Below are 22,231 nucleotides of genomic sequence, written 5' to 3'. Positions count from 1 at the left end.
ACTCTCTGTCCTGTCCTTAGGGGAACGGTCAGGGACTGCGTCGCTCACTTCCTGTCCTGGCCTTTCTCTCCCCTCTGGCTGAGCGATCAATTTCCATTGCAATGGCTCCAAGGGGATTTGTGGAAGTCCGGACAGGCCGTCACATCACCCGTGACGACCTGCTGTCAGTGCTCGCCGATGTGACTACACTCAGAGTCAAAGTTCACCTAAACGCCTCTGCTGAGGGGCCGATACAGTAAGACCTGAATCCATGACTCCATCAGTCAGAATGGGGACTACAGTCAGAGTGTGGGGTACAGTCAGAGTGTGGGGTACAGTCAGAGTGCGGAGTACAGTCAGAGTGTGGGGTACAGTCAGAGTGTGGGTTACAGTCAGAGTGTGGGGTACAGTCAGAGTGAGGTGGACAGTCAGAGTGTGGGGTACAGTCAGAGTGTGGGGTACAGTCAGAATGTGGGGTACAGTCAGAGTGAGGTGGACAGTCAGAGTGTTGGGTACAGTCAGAGTGAGGTGGACAGTCAGAGTGTGGGGTACAGTCAGAGTGTGGGGTACAGTCAGAGTGTGGGGTACAGTCAGAGTGAGGTGGACAGTCAGAGTGTGGGGTACAGTCAGAGTGTGGGGTACAGTCAGAGTGTTGGGTACAGTCAGAGTGAGGTGGACAGTCAGAGTGTGGGGTACAGTCAGAATGTGGGGTACAGTCAGAGTGTGGGGTACAGTCAGAGGGAGGGGTACAGTCAGAGTGTGGGTTACAGTCAGAGTGAGGTGGACAGTCAGAGTGTGGGGTACAGTCAGAGTGTGGGGTACAGTCAGAGTGTGGGGTACAGTCAGAGTGTATGGTACAGTCAGAGTGAGGAGTACAGTCAGAGTGTGGGGTACAGTCAGAGTGTGGGGTACAGTCAGAGTGAGGGGTACAGTCAGAGTGAGGTGGACAGTCAGAGTGTTGGGTACAGTCAGAGTGAGGTGGACAGTCAGAGTGTGGGGTACAGTCAGAGTGTGGGGTACAGTCAGAGTGAGGAGTACAGTCAGAGTGTGGGGTACAGTCAGAGTGTGGGGTACAGTCAGAGTGAGGTGGACAGTCAGAGTGTGGGGTACAGTCAGAGTGTTGGGTACAGTCAGAGTGAGGTGGACAGTCAGAGTGTGGGGTACAGTCAGAGTGTGGGGTACAGTCAGAGTGAGGTGGACAGTCAGAGTGTGGGGTACAGTCAGAGTGAGGTGGACAGTCAGAGTGTGGGGTACAGTCAGAGTGAGGTGGACAGTCAGAGTGTGGGGTACAGTCAGAGTGAGGTGGACAGTCAGAGTGTGGGGTACAGTCAGAGTGAGGTGGACAGTCAGCGTGTGGGGTACAGTCAGAGTGAGGAGTACAGTCAGAGTGTGGGGTACAGTGGGGTTCTGGTCTCTGATCACCTGGTCACTAATTCCTCATCGTGTGTCAGTCTCAGGTTCCTGTCTTTGGACGTGGCTGACCCGGTCTCTGTATCCGGTGATCAGGCAGTTGCCGTGGAGATGTGTGAGTGCCCGTGGGGGTACAGCGGGACTTCCTGTGAGGTCAGAGATTATCTAACTTTACAAACTACTGTTCCGACTATTGGTCCTTTGTATCCTAAACATTACCCGGACCTGCATGTTTGTATGATCTATGAGTTTTTGTGTATTTGTTGTAGTGTGTATTATTGTGTATTTATTGTTGTGTATTTGCTGTAGTGTGTATTATTGTGTATTTATTGTTTTGTATTGTTGTGTATGTATTATTGTGTATTTATTGTTGTGTATTTGCTGTAGTGTGTGTTATTGTGTATTTATTGTTGTGTATTTGTTGTAGGCGTGTCTCCCGGGGTTCTTCCGGGTCGGTGGAGTTTTATTTGGAGGAAACTGTCTGCAGTGCGAATGTAACGACCACGCCACCGAGTGTAACAGCGAAGGCGTTTGCACGGTGACCTCACGTTTGTTTGTTTGTTTATTCATGATGTCATTCGTTGTCGTTCCATCGTCTCACACTGTTACCATGGTAACTCTCTTTCAGGGTTGTACCCATAACACCACAGGTCATCACTGTGATCAGTGTCTCCCTGGTTTCTACGGAGACGCCACGGAGGGCACAGCAGGTGACTGTCAGGTGTGTCCGTGTCCTCTGAGGGCGCCATCCAACAGGTGCGTCTCAACTTTGAATTCAAAAACTTTATTTATAAAAACTTAAACAATGATTGAATAAAAACTTTATTTATAAAAACTTAAACAATGATTGAATAAAAACTTTATTTATAAAAACTTAGACAATGATTGAATAAAAACTTTATTTATAAAAGTTTAGACAATGATTGAATAAAAACTTTATTTATAACAGTTGTGTACAACTGCTTGTGTCCCAGTTTCAGTCCTACCTGTGTTCTGGAGCCAACTGGACAGGTGTCATGTGACCAGTGTCAGGAGGGGTACACAGGAAGGAACTGTGAGAGGTGAGGAAGACTGACAGTCTTGTTGTCCAATCAGGGGCTACCCTGCTGTGACACCTGTTTGTATGTGTCATCAGGTGTGCCAGTGGTTTCTATGGGAACCCTCAGGTACTGGGAGGGACCTGTGTCCGCTGTGAGTGTAACGGTAACGCCGACACCAGGGAGGCGGGGCATTGTGACACCATCACCGGGGAATGCCTACGTTGCCTTGGCAACACTTTTGGAAGACACTGTGAGGTCTGTCACCCTGGTTACTATGGAGATGCTGTGCACGCCAAGGACTGTCAGGGTAAGAACCTACCATTACATTACCTGTGGGGGCGGGGCCAAGGCTCTGTAGGTGATTCCGAAACAGACTTGACATGTCACGTTCCTTTAGTGGCCATCGGTGGTACTGCTCACTGCACACTGAGTCAGTTATGAAGCAGGGCCTTCTGATGGGGTGTGTGTGTGTGTGTGTGGGGGGGGGGGGGGTGAAAAAGCTGACAGCTGATTGGTCGGTTTAAATTGCTATTTTGGAATGTTGATCTGTTAAAGTCCAGATTAGACCTTACCCCTAACGTCTTGTTCTCTGTCCCATGACTCTTTGTGTTTGTGTGTGTGTGTGGTAGTGTGTGTGTGTGTGAGAGTGTGATGTGTGTGTGGTGTGTGTGTGGTTGTCTGTGTGCACTTGCAAATAATCCTGCATGGTGGTGTGTGGGCGGGACCTCACTGATGATGGGCGGGGCTTTTTGTTTCTCAGAGTGTAGCTGTGATGTCAGCGGCGCCCTCCCCAGTACGTGTGATGTCACAACAGGTCAGTGTCTCTGCAGAGACAACGTGACCGGGCGCACCTGTGACCGCTGCCAGGTAAGACCAACAGACACACACACACACACGCACACACACACGCACACACACACACTCTGAGTTTTACCTGTTTGAACGTCTCCGTGTTTCTCTGATCTTTAATCTGATGATTTAAATCTCCAGTTGTTCATCTGGACCCTTTCAGTCTGAGTTCTTCGGATTGATAAATTCAGTTTTGATTTGTATTCTCGTTGATTTTATTTGTTGTTTTTAGTTTGGGTTCTTCGGGCTACAGAGTGGGCGGGGCTGCCAGGCCTGTGGCTGCAGCCAATCAGGATCCCTCACTGAGTCATGTGACGAAGAGGGGCGGTGCCAGTGTGCTGAAGGCTTGACTGGAGACCAGTGTGACCGCTGCGGCCGAGGTTTCTATGGTTTCGGTGCCGATGGCTGCACAGGTAGTTGACCAAATAAGGTAACGCCTTCATCTGGCCGTTTATTGGTCCAAACTTTGAATCTGATTGGCTGTGGTGTGGTTTTCTCCCAGCATGCAACTGTGATCTCACTGGAGGGAACTGTGACCTTGAGAGCGGTGAGTGCATCTGCCCAGCCCACACACAAGGAGACGCCTGCGACCGGTGTGACCCGGACCACTGGGGTCACGACCTCGGCGTGGGCTGCAAGGTACACACAAGTACACACAAAGAACACACAAAGAACACACAAAGTACACACAAAGTACACACAAGTACACACAAAGTACACACAAAGTACACACAAAGTAAACACAAGTACACACAAAGTACACACAAGTACACACAAAGTACACACAAAGTACACACAAAGTACACACAAGTACACACAAAGTACACACAAAGTACACACAAAGTACACAACAAGTACACACAAAGTACACACAAAGTACACAGGTACACACAAAGTACACACAAAGTACACACAAAGTACACAACAAGTACACACAAAGTACACAGGTACACACAAAGTACACACAAAGTACACACAAAGTACGAAGTTACACACAAAGTACACACAAGTTCACACAAAGTATACACAAGTACACACAAAGAACACACAAGTACACAAAGTACACACAAAGTACACACAAGTACACACAAGTATACACAAAGTACACACAAGTACAAAAAGTACACACAAGTACACACAAAGTACACACAAGTACACACAAAGTAAACACAAGTACACACAAAGTACACACAAGTTCACACAAAGTACACACAAGTACACACAAAGAACACACAAGTACACAAAATACACACAAAGTACACACAAGTACACACAAAGTACACACAAGTACACACAAAGTAAACACAAGTACACACAAAGTACACACAAGTTCACACAAAGTACACACAAGTACACACAAAGAACACACAAGTACACAAAGTACACACAAAGTACACACAAATACACACAAGTTCACACAAAGTACACACAAGTACACACAAAGAACACACAAGTACACAAAGTACACACAAGTATACACAAGTACACACAAAGTAAACACAAGTACACACAAAGTACACACAAGTACACACAAAGTACACACAAGTACACACAAGTATACACAAAGTACACACAAGTACAAAAAGTACACACAAGTACACACAAAGTACACACAAGTACACACAAAGTACACACAAAGCACACACAAGTACACACAAGTATACACAAAGTACACACAAGTACACAAAGTACACACAAGTACACACAAAGTAAACACAAGTACACACAAAGTACACACAAGTACACACAAAGTACACACAAGTACACACAAGTATACACAAAGTACACACAAGTGCACACAAGTACACACAAAGTACACAGAAAGTACACACAAGTACACACAGTTACAAACTAAACTTAAACTGTCTCTTTAGCCGTGCAGCTGCAGTGCGTCAGGAAGCTCCGCCCCCCAGTGTGACCTCATCAATGGACAGTGTCCCTGCATGACAGGGTTCTCAGGCAGGTCATGTGATCAGTGTGCACCTGGTTACTATGGTTACCCAGAATGCTCAGCATGTGGCTGCGACATGGCGGGAACGGACGAGAAATTCTGCAATGCAACGCTCGGAGTGTGTGACTGTGGACACACTGGAGAGTGTGTGTGCAAGGTAACAGTACACAATGCACTGTGTGTGTAAGTGAGTGTGTGTGTGTGTTGAATATAAACTGTGTGTCTTCCCTCCAGGTGGGCGTGTCCGGGCGCCGCTGTGAGGAGTGCGTCTCTGGGTGGTTCGCTCTGTCAGCTGACGGCTGCTTGCCATGTTTCTGTTCAGGACTCAGTTCAGACTGTGAGGAGAGAGGAGACCTGTTCAGATCCCCTGTGAGGACAATACACACTGAACTACACACACTGCAATACACACTACACTACACACACTACACTACACTACACTACACTACACTACACTACACACACTACACACACTGAACTACACACTGTTCAGGACTCAGTTCAGACTGTGAGGAGAGAGGAGACCTGTTCAGATCCCCTGTGAGGACAATACACACTGAACTACACACACTACAATACACACTACACTACAGTTCAGGTGAGGTCAGGTGAGGTCAGGTGAGTTCAGTTGAGGTCAGGTCAGTTCAGGTGAGTTCAGTTGAGGTCAGGTCAGTTCAGGTGAGTTCAGTTGAGGTCAGGTGAGGTCAGGTGAGTTCAGGTGAGGTCAGGTCAGTTCAGGTGAGGTGAGATGAGGTCAGGTGAGGTGAGATGAGGTCAGGTGAGTTGAGATGAGGTCAGGTGAGGTCAGGTGAGGTCAGGTGTGGTCAGGTGAGGTCAGGTGAGTTGAGATGAGTTCAGGTGAGGTGAGATGAGGTCAGGTGAGGTCAGGTGAGGTCATCATTGGACATATTTTGATGTGAATCCCCCTTTGTCTCTCTCTCTCTCTCTCTCTCTCTCTCTCTCTCTCCACAGATAACTCTGGCTCGCTCGCCCCCTCTCCTGTCATTGGTCAGTCAGTCAAATCTGCAGGGTGTATTTTCTGGCGTCTTCCTGCAGGGCGATGATATGCTGCTCGACACCCGACACCTCAATACCAGCGGGCTGGCTGGCCCCCTCTACTGGAGACTACCCCCCCAGTTTGAAGGACACCAGGTACTGTGCCCTGATCTTTGACTGACAGGATCAGGAGACTCGGCTGTTATCAGCCCTGATCTCTGACTGACAGGATCAGGAGACTCGGCTGTTATCAGCCCTGATCTTTGACTGACAGGATCAGGAGACTCTGCTGTTATCAGCCCTGATCTTTGACTGACAGGATCAGGAGACTCGGCTGTTATCAGCCCTGATCTCTGACTGACAGGATCAGGAGACTCGGCTGTTATCAGCCCTGATCTTTGACTGACAGGATCAGGAGACTCGGCTGTGTTCAGCCCTGATCTCTGACTGACAGGATCAGGAGACTCGGCTGTTATCAGCCCTGATCTTTGACTGACAGGATCAGGTAACTCGGCTGTGTTCAGCCCTGATCTCTGACTAACAGGATCAGGAGACTCGGCTGTTATCAGCCCTGATCTCTGACTGACAGGATCAGGTGACTCGGCTGTGTTCAGCCCTGGTCTGGGACTGACAGGATCATAGAACACTGGGTGACAACTTCCTGTGTATTGTGTATTGTTGATTGTGTATCTGATTGTATATCTGATTGTGTACTTTGTATGGTTCAGCTGTTGTCGTATGGCGGAGTTCTCTCTTACATCATCACCTTCTACGCTGAGGATGGGGTGGGGTTGTCCAATCAGGAGCCTCAGGTGATGATGAGGGGCGGGACTCTGAGGAAGCTGGTGATATACGCTGACATGGTTGCCCCTGGCAACAGCATCAGGACACGGCATGACATCATGATGACAGAGGTACAGCAGCAAGGAATTATGGGAAACAAGAGTACCATGCTTTAAATGACTGGTTACTAAAGTGTGTGTGTGTGTGTGTGTGTGTGTGTGTGTGTGTGTGTGTGTGTGTGTTACAGCACAAGTGGAAGTACTTCAACTCGGTTTCGGACAGCTCAGTGACTCGCTCTGACTTCCTGTCTGTCATCAACGACCTCGAATACATCGCCGTCAAAGCGTCGTACGGAACCACACTGTTACAGAGCAGGTACACAACCTGACTACACAACTACACAACCACACTGTTACAGAGCAGGTACACAACCTGACTACACAACTACACAACCACACTGTTACAGAGCAGGTACACAACCTGACTACACAACTACACAACCACACTGTTACAGAGCAGGTACACAACCTGACTACACAACTACACAACCACACTGTTACAGATCAGGTACACTACACAACTACACAACTACACAACTACACAACTACACAACTACACAACTACACAACTACACAACTACACAACTACACAACTACACAACTACAGTGTTTGGGTCTGTCTTTATCTAATAGGATATCAAACATCACCATGGAAACAGCAGTGGGGGCGGAGTTCATGGAGGGATCAGAGGTTAATGTGGCCGTGGCCAGAAACATTGAGTCCTGCATTTGTCCAACTGGATACACTGGACACTCCTGTCAGGTAACTTACCTGTCTGTCTCTCTGACCTGTCTCTCTGACCTGTCTGTCTGTCTGTCTGTCTGTCTGTCTGTCTGTCTGTCTGTCTGTCTGTCTGTCTGTCTGTCCTGTCTGTCTGTCTGACCTGTCTGTCTCTCTGTCTGACCTGTCTGTTTGACCTGTCTGTCTCTCTGTCTGTCTTTCTGACCTGTCTGTCTCTCTGACCTGTCTGTCTCTCTGACCTGTCTGTCTGTCTGTCTGTCTGTCTGTCTGTCTGACCTGTCTGTCTCTCTAACCTGTCTGTCTGACCTGTCTCTCTGACCTGTCTGTCTGACCTGTCTGTCTCTCTGACCTGGTTCTCTGACCTGTCTGTCTCTCTGACCTGTCTGTGTCTCTGACCTGTCTGTCTCTGACCTGTCTCTCTGACCTGTCTGTCTCTCTGACCTGTCTCTCTGACCTGTCTGTCTCTGACCTGTCTCTCTGACCTGTCTGCCTCTGAACTGTCTGTCTCTGACCTGTCTGTGTCTCTTACCTGTCTGTCTCTGACCTGTCTATCTCTCTGACCTGTCTGTCTCTGACCTGTCTGTCTCTGACCTGTCTGTCTCTGACCTGTCTGTCTCTCTGACCTGTCTGTCTCTGACCTGTCTGTCTCTGACCTGTCTGTCTCTGACCTGTCTATCTCTCTGACCTGTCTGTCTCTGACCTGTCTGTCTCTGACCTGTCTGTCTCTGACCTGTCTATCTCTCTGACCTGTCTGTCTCTGACCTGTCTGTCTCTGACCTGTCTATCTCTCTGACCTGTCTGTCTCTGACCTGTCTGTCTCTGACCTGTCTGTCTCTGACCTGTCTATCTCTCTGACCTGTCTGTCTCTGACCTGTCTGTCTCTGACCTGTCTGTCTCTGACCTGTCTATCTCTCTGACCTGTCTGTCTCTGACCTGTCTATCTCTCTGACCTGTCTATCTCTCTGACCTGTCTGTCTCTCTGACCTGTCTGTCTCTGACCTGTCTGTCTCTGACCTGTCTGTCTCTCTGACCTGTCTTTCTCTGACTAGTCTGTCTCTGACCTGTCTGTCTCTGACCTGTCTGTCTGTCTGACCTGTCTGTCTGTCCCTGACCTGTCTGTCTGTCTGACCTGTCTGTCTCTGACCTGTCTGTCTGTCTGACCTGTCTGTCTGTCCCTGACCTGTCTGTCTCTGACCTGTCTATCTCTCTGACCTGTCTGTCTCTGACCTGTCTGTCTCTGACCTGTCTGTCTCTCTGACCTGTCTTTCTCTGACTTGTCTGTCTCTGACCTGTCTGTCTCTGACCTGTCTGTCTCTCTGACCTGTCTGTCTCTCTGACCTGTCTGTGTCTCTGACCTGTCTGTCTCTGACCTGTCTATCTCTCTGACCTGTCTGTCTCTATGACCTGTCTGTCTCTCTGACCTGTCTGTCTGTCTGTCTGTCTGTCTGTCTGTCTGTCTGTCTGTCTGACCTGTTTGTCTCTCTAACCTGTCTGTCTGACCTGTCTCTCTGACCTGTCTGTCTCTCTGACCTGGTTCTCTGACCTGTCTGTGTCTCTGACCTGTCTGTCTCTGACCTGTCTCTCTGACCTGTCTGTCTCTCTGACCTGTCTCTCTGACCTGTCTGTCTCTGACCTGTCTCTCTGACCTGTCTGCCTCTGAACTGTCTGTCTCTGACCTGTCTGTCTCTCTGACCTGTCTTTCTCTGACTAGTCTGTCTCTGACCTGTCTGTCTCTGACCTGTCTGTCTCTGACCTGTCTGTCTCTCTGACCTGTCTGTCTCTCTGACCTGTCTGTGTCTCTGACCTGTCTGTCTCTGACCTGTCTATCTCTCTGACCTGTCTGTGTCTCTGACCTGTCTGTCTCTGACCTGTCTGTCTCTCTGACCTGTCTGTGTCTCTTACCTGTCTGTCTCTGACCTGTCTATCTCTCTGACCTGTCTGTCTCTGACCTGTCTGTCTCTGACCTGTCTATCTCTCTGACCTGTCTATCTCTCTGACCTGTCTGTCTCTGACCTGTCTGTCTCTGACCTGTCTGTCTCTGACTTGTCTGTCTCTGACTTGTCTGTCTCTGACCTGTCTGTGTCTCTGACCTGTCTGTCTCTCTGACCTGTCTGTGTCTCTGACCTGTCTCCCTGTAGGACTGTGCTGCAGGTTTTTTCCGTCAGCTTGTGTCTGAGATGTCGTCTCAGAGTTTGAAGTCTCTGTTCGTTCTTCCGTGTGTTCCGTGTCGCTGCAACAACCACAGCGAGAGCTGCGACCAAGAGACCGGACTCTGTCAGGTAACATGCTAACACATGCTAACACAGGATGACACATGATGACACATGATGACACATGATGACACACGATGACACATGATGACTCATGATGACACATGATGACACACGATGACACACGATGACACACGATGACACATGATGACACATGATGACACATAATGACACATGATGACACAGGATGACACACGATGACACATGATGACACATGATGACACACGATGACACATGATGACTCATGATGACACATGATGACTCATGATGACACATGATGACACACGATGACACACGATGACACACGATGACACATGATGACACACGATGACACATGATGACTCATGATGACACATGATGACACACGATGACACACGATGACACACGATGACACATGATGACACATGATGACACATGATGACACACGATGACACATGATGACTCATGATGACACATGATGACACACGATGACACACGATGACACATGATGACACATGATGACACATGATGACACACGATGACACATGATGACACACGATGACACACGATGACACATGATGACACATGATGACACATGATGACACATGATGACACATGCTAACACAGGATGACACAGGATGACACATGATGACACACGATGACACAGGATGACACATGATGACACATGATGACACATGATGACACATGATGACACAGGATGACACATGATGACACATGATGACACATGATGACACACGATGACACATGATGACTCATGATGACACATGATGACACACGATGACACACGATGACACATGATGACACATGATGACACATGATGACACACGATGACACATGATGACACATGATGACACATGATGACACATGATGACACATGATGACACACGATGACACACGATGACACACGATGACACATGATGACACACGATGACACATGATGACTCATGATGACACATGATGACACACGATGACACACGATGACACATGATGACACATGATGACACATGATGACACATGATGACACACGATGACACATGATGACTCATGATGACACATGATGACACACGATGACACACGATGACACATGATGACACATGATGACACATGATGACACACGATGACACATGATGACACACGATGACACACGATGACACACGATGACACATGATGACACATGATGACACAGGATGACACAGGATGACACACGATGACACAGGATGACACATGATGACACATGATGACTCATGATGACACATGATGACACACGATGACACACGATGACACATGCTAACACATGCTAACACATGATGACACAGGATGACACGATGACACACGATGACACATGATGACACATGCTAACACATGCTAACACATGCTAACACATGATGACACACGATGACACACGATGACACATGATGACACATGCTAACACATGATGACACATGCTAACACATGATGACACACGATGACACACGATGACACACGATGACACATGCTAACACATGCTAACACATGCTAACACACGATGACACACGATGACACATGATGACACATGCTAACACATGATGACACATGCTAACACATGATGACACACGATGACACACGATGACACATGATGACACATGCTAACACACGATGACACACGATGACACATGATGACACATGATGACACATGATGACACATGCTAACACATGATGACACACGATGACACACGATGACACATGATGACACATGCTAACACATGCTAACACACGATGACACATGATGACACAGGATGACACATGATGACACATGATGACACATGCTAACACATGATGACACATGATGACACATGATGACACATGCTAACACATGATGACACATGATGACACATGATGACACATGATGACACATGATGACACATGCTAACACATGATGACACATGATGACACATGCTAACACATGCTAACACATGATGACACATGATGACACATGATGACACATGATGACACATGATGACACATGCTAACACATGATGACACATGATGACACATGCTAACACATGATGACACGTGATGACACATGATGACACATGCTAACACATGATGACACATGATAACACATGCTAACACATGATGACACATGATGACACATGATGACACATGCTAACACATGATGACACATGATGACACATGATGACACATGATGACACATGATGACACATGATGACACATGATAACACATGCTAACACATGATGACACATGCTAACACATGATAACACATGCTAACACATGCTAACACATGATGACACATGCTAACACATGATAACACATGCTAACACATGCTAACACATGATGACACATGATGACACATGATGACACATGCTAACACATGATGACACATGATGACACATGATGACACATGATGACACATGATGACACATGATGACACATGATAACACATGCTAACACATGATGACACATGATGACACATGATGACACATGCTAACACATGATGACACATGCTAACACATGCTAACACAGGATGACACATGATGACACATGATGACACATGATGACACATGCTAACACAGGATGACACATGATGACACATGATGACACATGCTAACACATGCTAACACATGATGACACATGATGACACATGATGACACATGATGACACATGCTAACACATGATGACACATGATGACACACGATGACACACGATGACACATGATGACACACGATGACACATGATGACACATGATGACACACGGTGACACACGATGACACACGATGACACACGATGACACACGATGACACAGGTCTGTACAGGTCTGTACAGGTCTGTACAGGTCTGTACAGGTCTACAGGTCTGTACAAGTCTGTACAGGTCTCTACAGGTCTCTACAGGTCTCTACAGGTCTCTACAGGGCTGTCATTAGTCATATGTTTGTGTGTTTTCTTCAAACAGGGTTGTCAGCACCACACCACTGGGCGGCGCTGTGAGCTGTGTGCCTCAGGTCACTATGGGAATGTGAGCGGCTCCGTCAGTGATTGCTCCCTGTGTGCTTGCCCCCTACAGGACAACAGGTGACACTGCAGGCTATCTAATCTACCCAGCTTCCATAAGTTCAGATGCTGTGTATAATGTGAATAAAAACATAAGGTGATGATTCAAACAAAGCTTTAAACCCAACATTTAACTTATCAGAACACATTTAACTTAACAGAACACATTTAACTTAACAGAACACATTTAACTTATCACAACACATTTAACTTATCAGAACACATTTAACTTAACAGAACACATTTAACTTAACAGAACACATTTAACTTATCAGAACACATTTAACTTAACAGAACACATTTAACTTAACAGAACACATTTAACTTAACAGAACACATTTAACTTAACAGAACACATTTAACTTAACAGAACACATTTAATTTAACAGAACACATTTAACTTAACAGAACACATTTAACTTATCAGAACACATTTAACGTTTTAACAGAACACATTTAACTTAACAGAACACATTTAACTTATCAGAACACATTTAACGTTTTAACAGAACACATTTAACGTTTTAACGGAACACATTTAACGTTTTAACGGACACATTTAACGTTTTAACGGAACACATTTAACGTTTTAACGGAACACATTTAACGTTTTAACGGAACACATTTAACTTATCAGAACACATTTAACGTTTTAACAGAACACATTTAACGTTTTAACGGAACACATTTAACGTTTTAACGGAACACATTTAACTTATCAGAACACATTTAACGTTTTAACAGAACACATTTAACGTTTTAACGGAACACATTTAACGTTTTAACGGACACATTTAACGTTTTAACGGAACACATTTAACGTTTTAACGGACACATTTAACGTTTTAACGGAACACATTTAACGTTTTAACGGACACATTTAACGTTTTATCAGAACACATTTAACGTTTTAACAGAACACATTTAACTTAACAGAACACATTTAACGTTTTAACGGACACATTTAACGTTTTAACGGAACACATTTAACGTTTTAACGGACACATTTAACGTTTTATCAGAACACATTTAACGTTTTAACAGAACACATTTAACTTAACAGAACACATTTAACGTTTTAACGGACACATTTAACGTTTTAACGGAACACATTTAACGTTTTAACGGAACACATTTAACGTTTTAACGGAACACATTTAACTTAACAGAACACATTTAACTTATCAGAACACATTTAACTTATCAGAACACATTTAACTTAACAGAACACATTTAACGTTTTAACGGAACACATTTAACTTAACAGAACACATTTAACTTAACAGAACACATTTAACGTTTTAACAGAACACATTTAACGTTTTAACGGAACACATTTAACTTATCAGAACACATTTAACTTAACAGAACACATTTAACGTTTTAACAGAACACATTTAACGTTTTAACGGAACACATTTAACTTAACAGAACACATTTAACTTAACAGAACACATTTAACTTATCAGAACACATTTAACTTATCAGAACACATTTAACGTTTTAACAGAACACATTTAACGTTTTAACGGAACACATTTAACGTTTTAACGGAACACATTTAACTTATCAGAACACATTTAACGTTTTAACAGAACACATTTAACGTTTTAACGGAACACATTTAACGTTTTAACGGACACATTTAACGTTTTAACGGAACACATTTAACGTTTTAACGGACACATTTAACGTTTTAACGGAACACATTTAACGTTTTAACGGACACATTTAACGTTTTATCAGAACACATTTAACGTTTTATCAGAACACATTTAACGTTTTATCAGAACACATTTAACGTTTTAACAGAACACATTTAACTTAACAGAACACATTTAACGTTTTAACGGAACACATTTAACGTTTTAACGGACACATTTAACGTTTTATCAGAACACATTTAACGTTTTAACAGAACACATTTAACTTAACAGAACACATTTAACGTTTTAACGGACACATTTAACTTAACGGAACACATTTAACGTTTTAACGGAACACATTTAACGTTTTAACGGAACACATTTAACTTAACGGAACACATTTAACTTATCAGAACACATTTAACTTATCAGAACACATTTAACTTATCAGAACACATTTAACTTAACAGAACACATTTAACTTAACAGAACACATTTAACTTAACAGAACACATTTAACTTATCAGAACACATTTAACTTATCAGAACACATTTAACTTAACAGAACACATTTAACTTATCAGAACACATTTAACTTATCACAACACATTTAACTTAACAGAACACATTTAACTTAACAGAACACATTTAACGTTTTAACAGAACACATTTAACTTAACAGAACACATTTAACGTTTTAACGGACACATTTAACGTTTTATCAGAACACATTTAACGTTTTAACGGACACATTTAACGTTTTATCAGAACACATTTAACGTTTTATCAGAACACATTTAACGTTTTAACGGAACACATTTAACGTTTTAACGGACACATTTAACGTTTTATCAGAACACATTTAACGTTTTAACAGAACACATTTAACGTTTTAACAGAACACATTTAACGTTTTAACGGAACACATTTAACTTAACAGAACACATTTAACGTTTTAACAGAACACATTTAACGTTTTAACGGACACATTTAACGTTTTAACGGAACACATTTAACGTTTTAACAGAACACATTTAACTTAACAGAACACATTTAACTTATCAGAACACATTTAACTTATCAGAACACATTTAACTTAACAGAACACATTTAACTTAACAGAACACATTTAACTTATCACAACACATTTAACTTATCAGAACACATTTAACTTATCAGAACACATTTAACTTAACAGAACACATTTAACTTAACAGAACACATTTAACTTATCAGAACACATTTAACTTATCAGAACACATTTAACTTATCAGAACACATTTAACTTAACAGAACACATTTAACTTAACAGAACACATTTAACTTATCAGAACACATTTAACTTATCAGAACACATTTAACTTATCAGAACACATTTAACTTATCAGAACACATTTAACTTAACAGAACACATTTAACTTATCAGAACACATTTAACTTAACAGAACACATTTAACTTATCAGAACACATTTAACTTATCAGAACACATTTAACTTAACAGAACACATTTAACTTATCAGAACACATTTAACTTATCAGAACACATTTAACTTATCAGAACACATTTAACTTATCAGAACACATTTAACTTATCAGAACACATTTAACTTATCAGAACACATTTAACTTAACAGAACACATTTAACTTATCAGAACACATTTAACTTAACAGAACACATTTAACGTTTTAACGGAACACATTTAACTTATCAGAACACATTTAACTTAACAGAACACATTTAACTTAACAGAACACATTTAACGTTTTAACGGAACACATTTAACGTTTTAACGGAACACATTTAACGTTTTATCAGAACACATTTAACGTTTTAACGGAACACATTTAACGTTTTAACGGAACACATTTAACTTAACAGAGAAAAGTTGCTTTTAGATATTAATATGACCTTTTAGAATCTGAAGCAGCAGCACTATTCAAACAGTCAGTACAGAGACAACTAAACACCTGGAGGAACATCTCATGATGTTCATGATCTACAGCTGAGTCAAATGACCGGGTACAAAAACTCCAGAGAGGATGAGTCTCTCAGAGGGAGAAAGGGGAAGAGGTTCAGATCTCTGTGAGAGACTGCGTGAGCCAACAGTTCAACAGATCAGAATAAAGATCCTCAGAGTAACAACGAGTTAGAGGATTCATCAATAAAGACTCAGAGGAGACCCCTCTGGACCACAGGGACCAGGACCAAGACTGGATGGGCCTGATCTACAGACCCTCAGGCAGCACTGCATTAAACACAGACATGACTCTGTAGTGGAAGTCACTGCATTAAACAACTTTGTTGTGTGTGTGTGTGTGTGTGTGTGTAGTTTCAGTCCCAGCTGTGTAGCAGAAGGAGCGTTGGGGGATTTCCGCTGCACCGCCTGTCAGGAGGGATATGAGGGAAGATACTGTGAGAGGTGAGAGCGGTCCCTGATGACATCATCAGCCTCACGTCACCTGACTCTGACATCATCACCTTTGCCAAATGACCTCACCGTCCAGAAGGCTTTTACTTTGAACTGCTGACAATGTTTCACTTCACGGGACGCTCAAACTCTGACTGTCGACCTGCAGGTGTTCTGTTGGTTACTATGGTAACCCATCATTGACCAACGGGCTGTGTTCACCCTGCACCTGCAGTGGGCGGGGCTCCCTGCATCCGCTCTGTGACACACTAACCGGACAGTGTGACTGTAAGGCCGGGGTCAGAGGTCAGTCATGTGACCAGTGTGAAGAGAGACACATCCTGCAGGAGGGCGAGTGTGTGTGTGAGTAACAAAGACACACACATACACACACACACACACTAACACACACAGACACAGACATTTATTTTTTGGAGGTGATGCTAGTGTGTGTGTGTGTATGTGTGTGTGTGTGTGTTTTTCCACAGCCTGTGATGACGAGTGTTCTGGTGTTCTATTGGACGACCTGGAGAAAATTCACAACTACTTCCTGTCAGTCAACCTGAGCAGCGTTGCCATGGCGCCGTACAGTCAGCTGGTGATGGCGGAAAACCAGACGAGAGAGTTCCAGGTACACACGCACACACACACACGCGCACACACACACACACACAATTAAACAATGACACAATGCAGTAACATGTTATGATGCTGTCCTCTGCTGGTGTGAAGTGTTTGCTGATCTAAAGGTGTGTGTGAACCTGGTGTTTACCTACTGTGTGTGTGTGTGTGTGTGGTGTGTGTGTGTGGTGTGTGTGTGTGTGTACAGGTGCAGTTTTACATGAACACGTCTGTCGCTGTGCGGTTGTCCAGAGTGGAGGATGAGCTGAGTCACATGACCTCTGACCTCAGCGTCATGATGCCGCAGGTAACCATGGCGACTCTAATGAAGTGTTGTAAACAGGAAGTCAGGGTGTGTAGCTTCTGTGTCGTAGCGATGCCTGTTAGTTTGAATGGAGGCTTGTTTGCAGCTGTGGAACCAGCAGCAGAGGGAGGATGTGCGTCGTGGCTGCTGGTTCTAGTTTTGAGGTTCTGGTTCCCCCAGGTCCTGACAGTCAGGTGCCGGATCAGCAGCATGGGCCCTGCTACAACGGTTCCAAACCAAGTTGCATTGTTTGGAGTGGGCCCTTGTACCACCGCCTTAGAGTGACACGTTTCTACTTGTTATTTATAAAGAGATTATTATTATGAAAGGGTGAATACCTTCGTTTTAAATACTGAGAGATGTGAAGTGGACTGAAGGATCTCTCTCTTCTGATTGGTCAGGTCGCACATTTCTCTAACCACCTGGAGAAAGTGTCCATGTCCACCAGGAACAGCGTTTCCCAGAGTGCACTGCTGCTAGAGAGCATCAGCAACCTGCAGGACAACATTCAGGGTAAACAAGTGTTTATGAACAATTATGACATCATTCACTGCATCACAACCATGAAACGATGACCACCTCTTCATTGATTGGCTCAGAGCTGCAGTTTGAGGCGGGGCTTCTGAACCAGACTACAGGAGTGGAGCTTGATTCAGCCAATCAGACACGTCTGCTGGAGGAGGTGGAGTCCATGTTGGATGCCATCAGAGCAGTCGAGCTGACAGCTGCCAGCATCGCAGCCAATCAGGAGCTCAGGTGAGTTTAAAGACAATTTATATTAAAATGAAGCACGGCGTGATTTCAGGCCACAAGGTCAAGCTCTGCCCACAAATCATCAACTTAACACTCTGACGCTCTGTAGAGAGTCCTCACGCTCCCTCAGCAAACCGCCAGGGAGCTGCTCTCCCTGCCACAGGCTTTCATGTATGGACATATAAGGAAGGAGAGATGTGCTCTCAGGGACCAGAACGGACCAAAAACTCAGAGTTAGAAAACAATTCTCTGTGAAGAATCCTGAACGTGGTTTTATATGAAATTAACCCCACACTCTGTCTCTGTCTCTCTCTCTCTCTCTCTGACTGTCTTTGCAGTCTCTCAGAGTCTCTGGTCCAGATGCTGCAGTTGGACTTTATGTCGAACAGAGTGGCAGTCGACGAAAGGCTCCGCCCCCTCTCAGCCTCCCTTCCAGTTGGCATGGAACACTGCGGTTTATACAAACACATCTGAATGATGCTGCAGCAAGAAACAGGCAGTCACACACTCTGCTGGACCTCAACACACACTCTGCTGGACACACACAAGGTTTAACCCCGCACTTCCTGTTCACACACCTTTCATTGATACACACCTGTAGGACTCACACACCTGTAGGACTCACACACCTGTAGGACTCACACACCTGCAGGACTCACACACCTGTAGGACTCACACACCTGCAGGACTCACACACCTGCAGGACTCACACACCTGCAGGACTCACACACCTGCAGGACTCACACACCTGTAGGACTCACACACCTGCAGGACTCACACACCTGCAGCTCACACACCTGCAGGACTCACACACCTGTAGGACTCACACACCTGCAGAACTCACACACCTGCAGCTCACACACCTGCAGGACTCACACACCTGCAGGACTCACACACGTCTGGCTGATGTTGTTCTTGTGTTTTTCAGTTGCTCCATCAGAACCTGAGTGCTCAGTGTGCGTCTGTAGACGAAGTGACGGAAGACACACAACTGCTGCTGGAAGACACAATCATCATCACACAGGAGCTAACAAACACCACCACGGTACTACACACACTACACAAACACCACCATGGTTCAATACACACTACACAAACATCAACACGGTACAACACACACTACACAAACACCACCACGGTACAACACACACTACACAAACATCACCACGGTACAACACACGCTACACAAACACCACCACGGTACAACACACGCTACACAAACATCACCACGGTACAACACACACTACACAAACACCACCACGGTACAACACACGCTACACAAACACCACCACGGTACAACACACTCTACACAAACACCACCATGGTTCAACACACACTACACAAACACCACCATGGTTCAACACACTCTACACAAACACCACCACGGTACAACACACACTACACAAACACCACCATGGTTCAACACACACTACACAAACATCAACACGGTACAACACACACTACACAAACACCACCACGGTACAACACACACTACACAAACATCACCACGGTACAACACACGCTACACAAACACCACCACGGTACAACACACGCTACACAAACATCACCACGGTACAACACACACTACACAAACACCACCACGGTACAACACACGCTACACAAACACCACCACGGTACAACACACGCTACACAACACCACCACGGTACAACACACGCTACACAACACCACCACGGTACAACACACGCTACACAAACACCACCACGGTACAACACACGCTACACAAACACCACCACGGTACAACACACGCTACACAAACACCACCACGGTATAACACACGCTACACAAACACCACCACGGTACAACACACGCTACACAAACACCACCACGGTACAACACACGCTACACAAACATCACCACGGTACAACACACGCTACACAAACACCACCACGGTATAACACACGCTACACAAACACCACCACGGTACAACACACGCTACACAAACACCACCACGGTACAACACACGCTACACAAACACCACCACGGTACAACACACACTACACAAACACCACCACGGTACAACACACGCTACACAAACACCACCACGGTACAACACACACTACACAAACACCACCACGGTACAACACACGCTACACAAACACCACCACGGTACAACACACGCTACACAAACATCACCACGGTACAACACACGCTACACAAACATCACCACGGTACAACACACGCTACACAAACACCACACACACACACGCTACACAAACACCACCACGGTACAACACACACTACACAAACACCACCACGGTACAACACACACTACACAAACACCACCACGGTACAACACACGCTACACAAACACCACCACGGTACAACACACGCTACACAAACATCACCACGGTACAACACACACTACACAAACATCACCACGGTACAACACACACTACACAAACACACCACGGTACAACACACACTACACAAACATCACCACGGTACAACACACGCTACACAAACACCACCACGGTACAACACACGCTACACAAACACAGTACATTTTATATTGCTAATTTTTATAACCTCATGATCACATGACCTCATGATCACATGACCTCATGATCACATGACCTCATGATCACATGACCTCATGATCATATGACCTCATGATCATATGACCTCATGATCATGACCTCATGATCACATGACCTCATGATCATATGAACTCATGATCATATGACCTCATGATCACATGACCTCATGATCACATGACCTCATGATCATATGACCTCATGATCACATGACCTCGTGATCACATGACCTCATGAGCACAGACCTCATGATCACATGACCTCATGATCCATGACCTCATGATCACATGACCTCATGATCACATGACCTCATGAATCACATGACCCTCATGCTTCTTCTGGACCTCATGATCATCTTACCTTAATGATCATTGACCTCATTGATTCACATGACCTACATGATCAATATGAACTCATGAATTCATATGACCTCATGATCACCTGACCTCATGATCACATGACCTCATGATCATCTGACCCTCATGATCACATGACCCTGTGATCACATGACCTCATGAGCACCAGACCTCATATTCACATGACCTCATGATCACATGACCTCACTGATCACATGACCCATCTTATTCATAGTGACCTCATATAGACCTCATGATATATGACCTCATGATCATATGACCTCATGATCACATGACCTCGTGATCACATGACCTCATGAGCACATGACCTCATGATCACATGACCTCATGATCACATGACCTCATGATCACATGACCTCATTATCATATGACCTCATTATCATATGACCTCATGATCATATGACCTCATGATCATATGACCTCATGATGACATG

General features: G+C 44.8%; 1 protein-coding gene across 1 annotated transcript in view; it reads left to right on the top strand.

Moving 5' to 3' along the window:
• The window catches only part of lama1 (laminin, alpha 1), a gene marked incomplete at both ends in the record, with an annotated part of 32,449 nt that extends 12,540 nt beyond the window's left edge, over positions 1-19,909 (top strand). The window contains 27 exon segments of the mRNA XM_034679168.1: positions 21-235; positions 1,431-1,542; positions 1,817-1,927; positions 2,018-2,145; positions 2,364-2,450; positions 2,525-2,736; positions 3,190-3,296; positions 3,511-3,691; positions 3,781-3,917; positions 5,153-5,386; positions 5,464-5,598; positions 6,202-6,381; positions 6,954-7,139; positions 7,256-7,383; positions 7,701-7,830; positions 9,948-10,088; positions 13,033-13,151; positions 17,109-17,198; positions 17,356-17,549; positions 17,675-17,817; positions 18,016-18,114; positions 18,513-18,624; positions 18,711-18,867; positions 19,203-19,306; positions 19,309-19,382; positions 19,384-19,413; positions 19,793-19,909. Coding sequence (XP_034535059.1) covers positions 21-235; positions 1,431-1,542; positions 1,817-1,927; positions 2,018-2,145; positions 2,364-2,450; positions 2,525-2,736; positions 3,190-3,296; positions 3,511-3,691; positions 3,781-3,917; positions 5,153-5,386; positions 5,464-5,598; positions 6,202-6,381; positions 6,954-7,139; positions 7,256-7,383; positions 7,701-7,830; positions 9,948-10,088; positions 13,033-13,151; positions 17,109-17,198; positions 17,356-17,549; positions 17,675-17,817; positions 18,016-18,114; positions 18,513-18,624; positions 18,711-18,867; positions 19,203-19,306; positions 19,309-19,382; positions 19,384-19,413; positions 19,793-19,909 — 3,663 coding nt within the window.
• Between the last annotated feature and the right edge of the window lie 2,322 nt (positions 19,910-22,231).

Source organism: Notolabrus celidotus, unplaced genomic scaffold, assembly GCF_009762535.1.
Source record: "Notolabrus celidotus isolate fNotCel1 unplaced genomic scaffold, fNotCel1.pri scaffold_359_arrow_ctg1, whole genome shotgun sequence".
Classification (NCBI taxonomy): Eukaryota; Metazoa; Chordata; class Actinopteri; order Labriformes; family Labridae; genus Notolabrus; species Notolabrus celidotus.
This window is presented reverse-complemented; position numbering and strand designations above follow the sequence as displayed.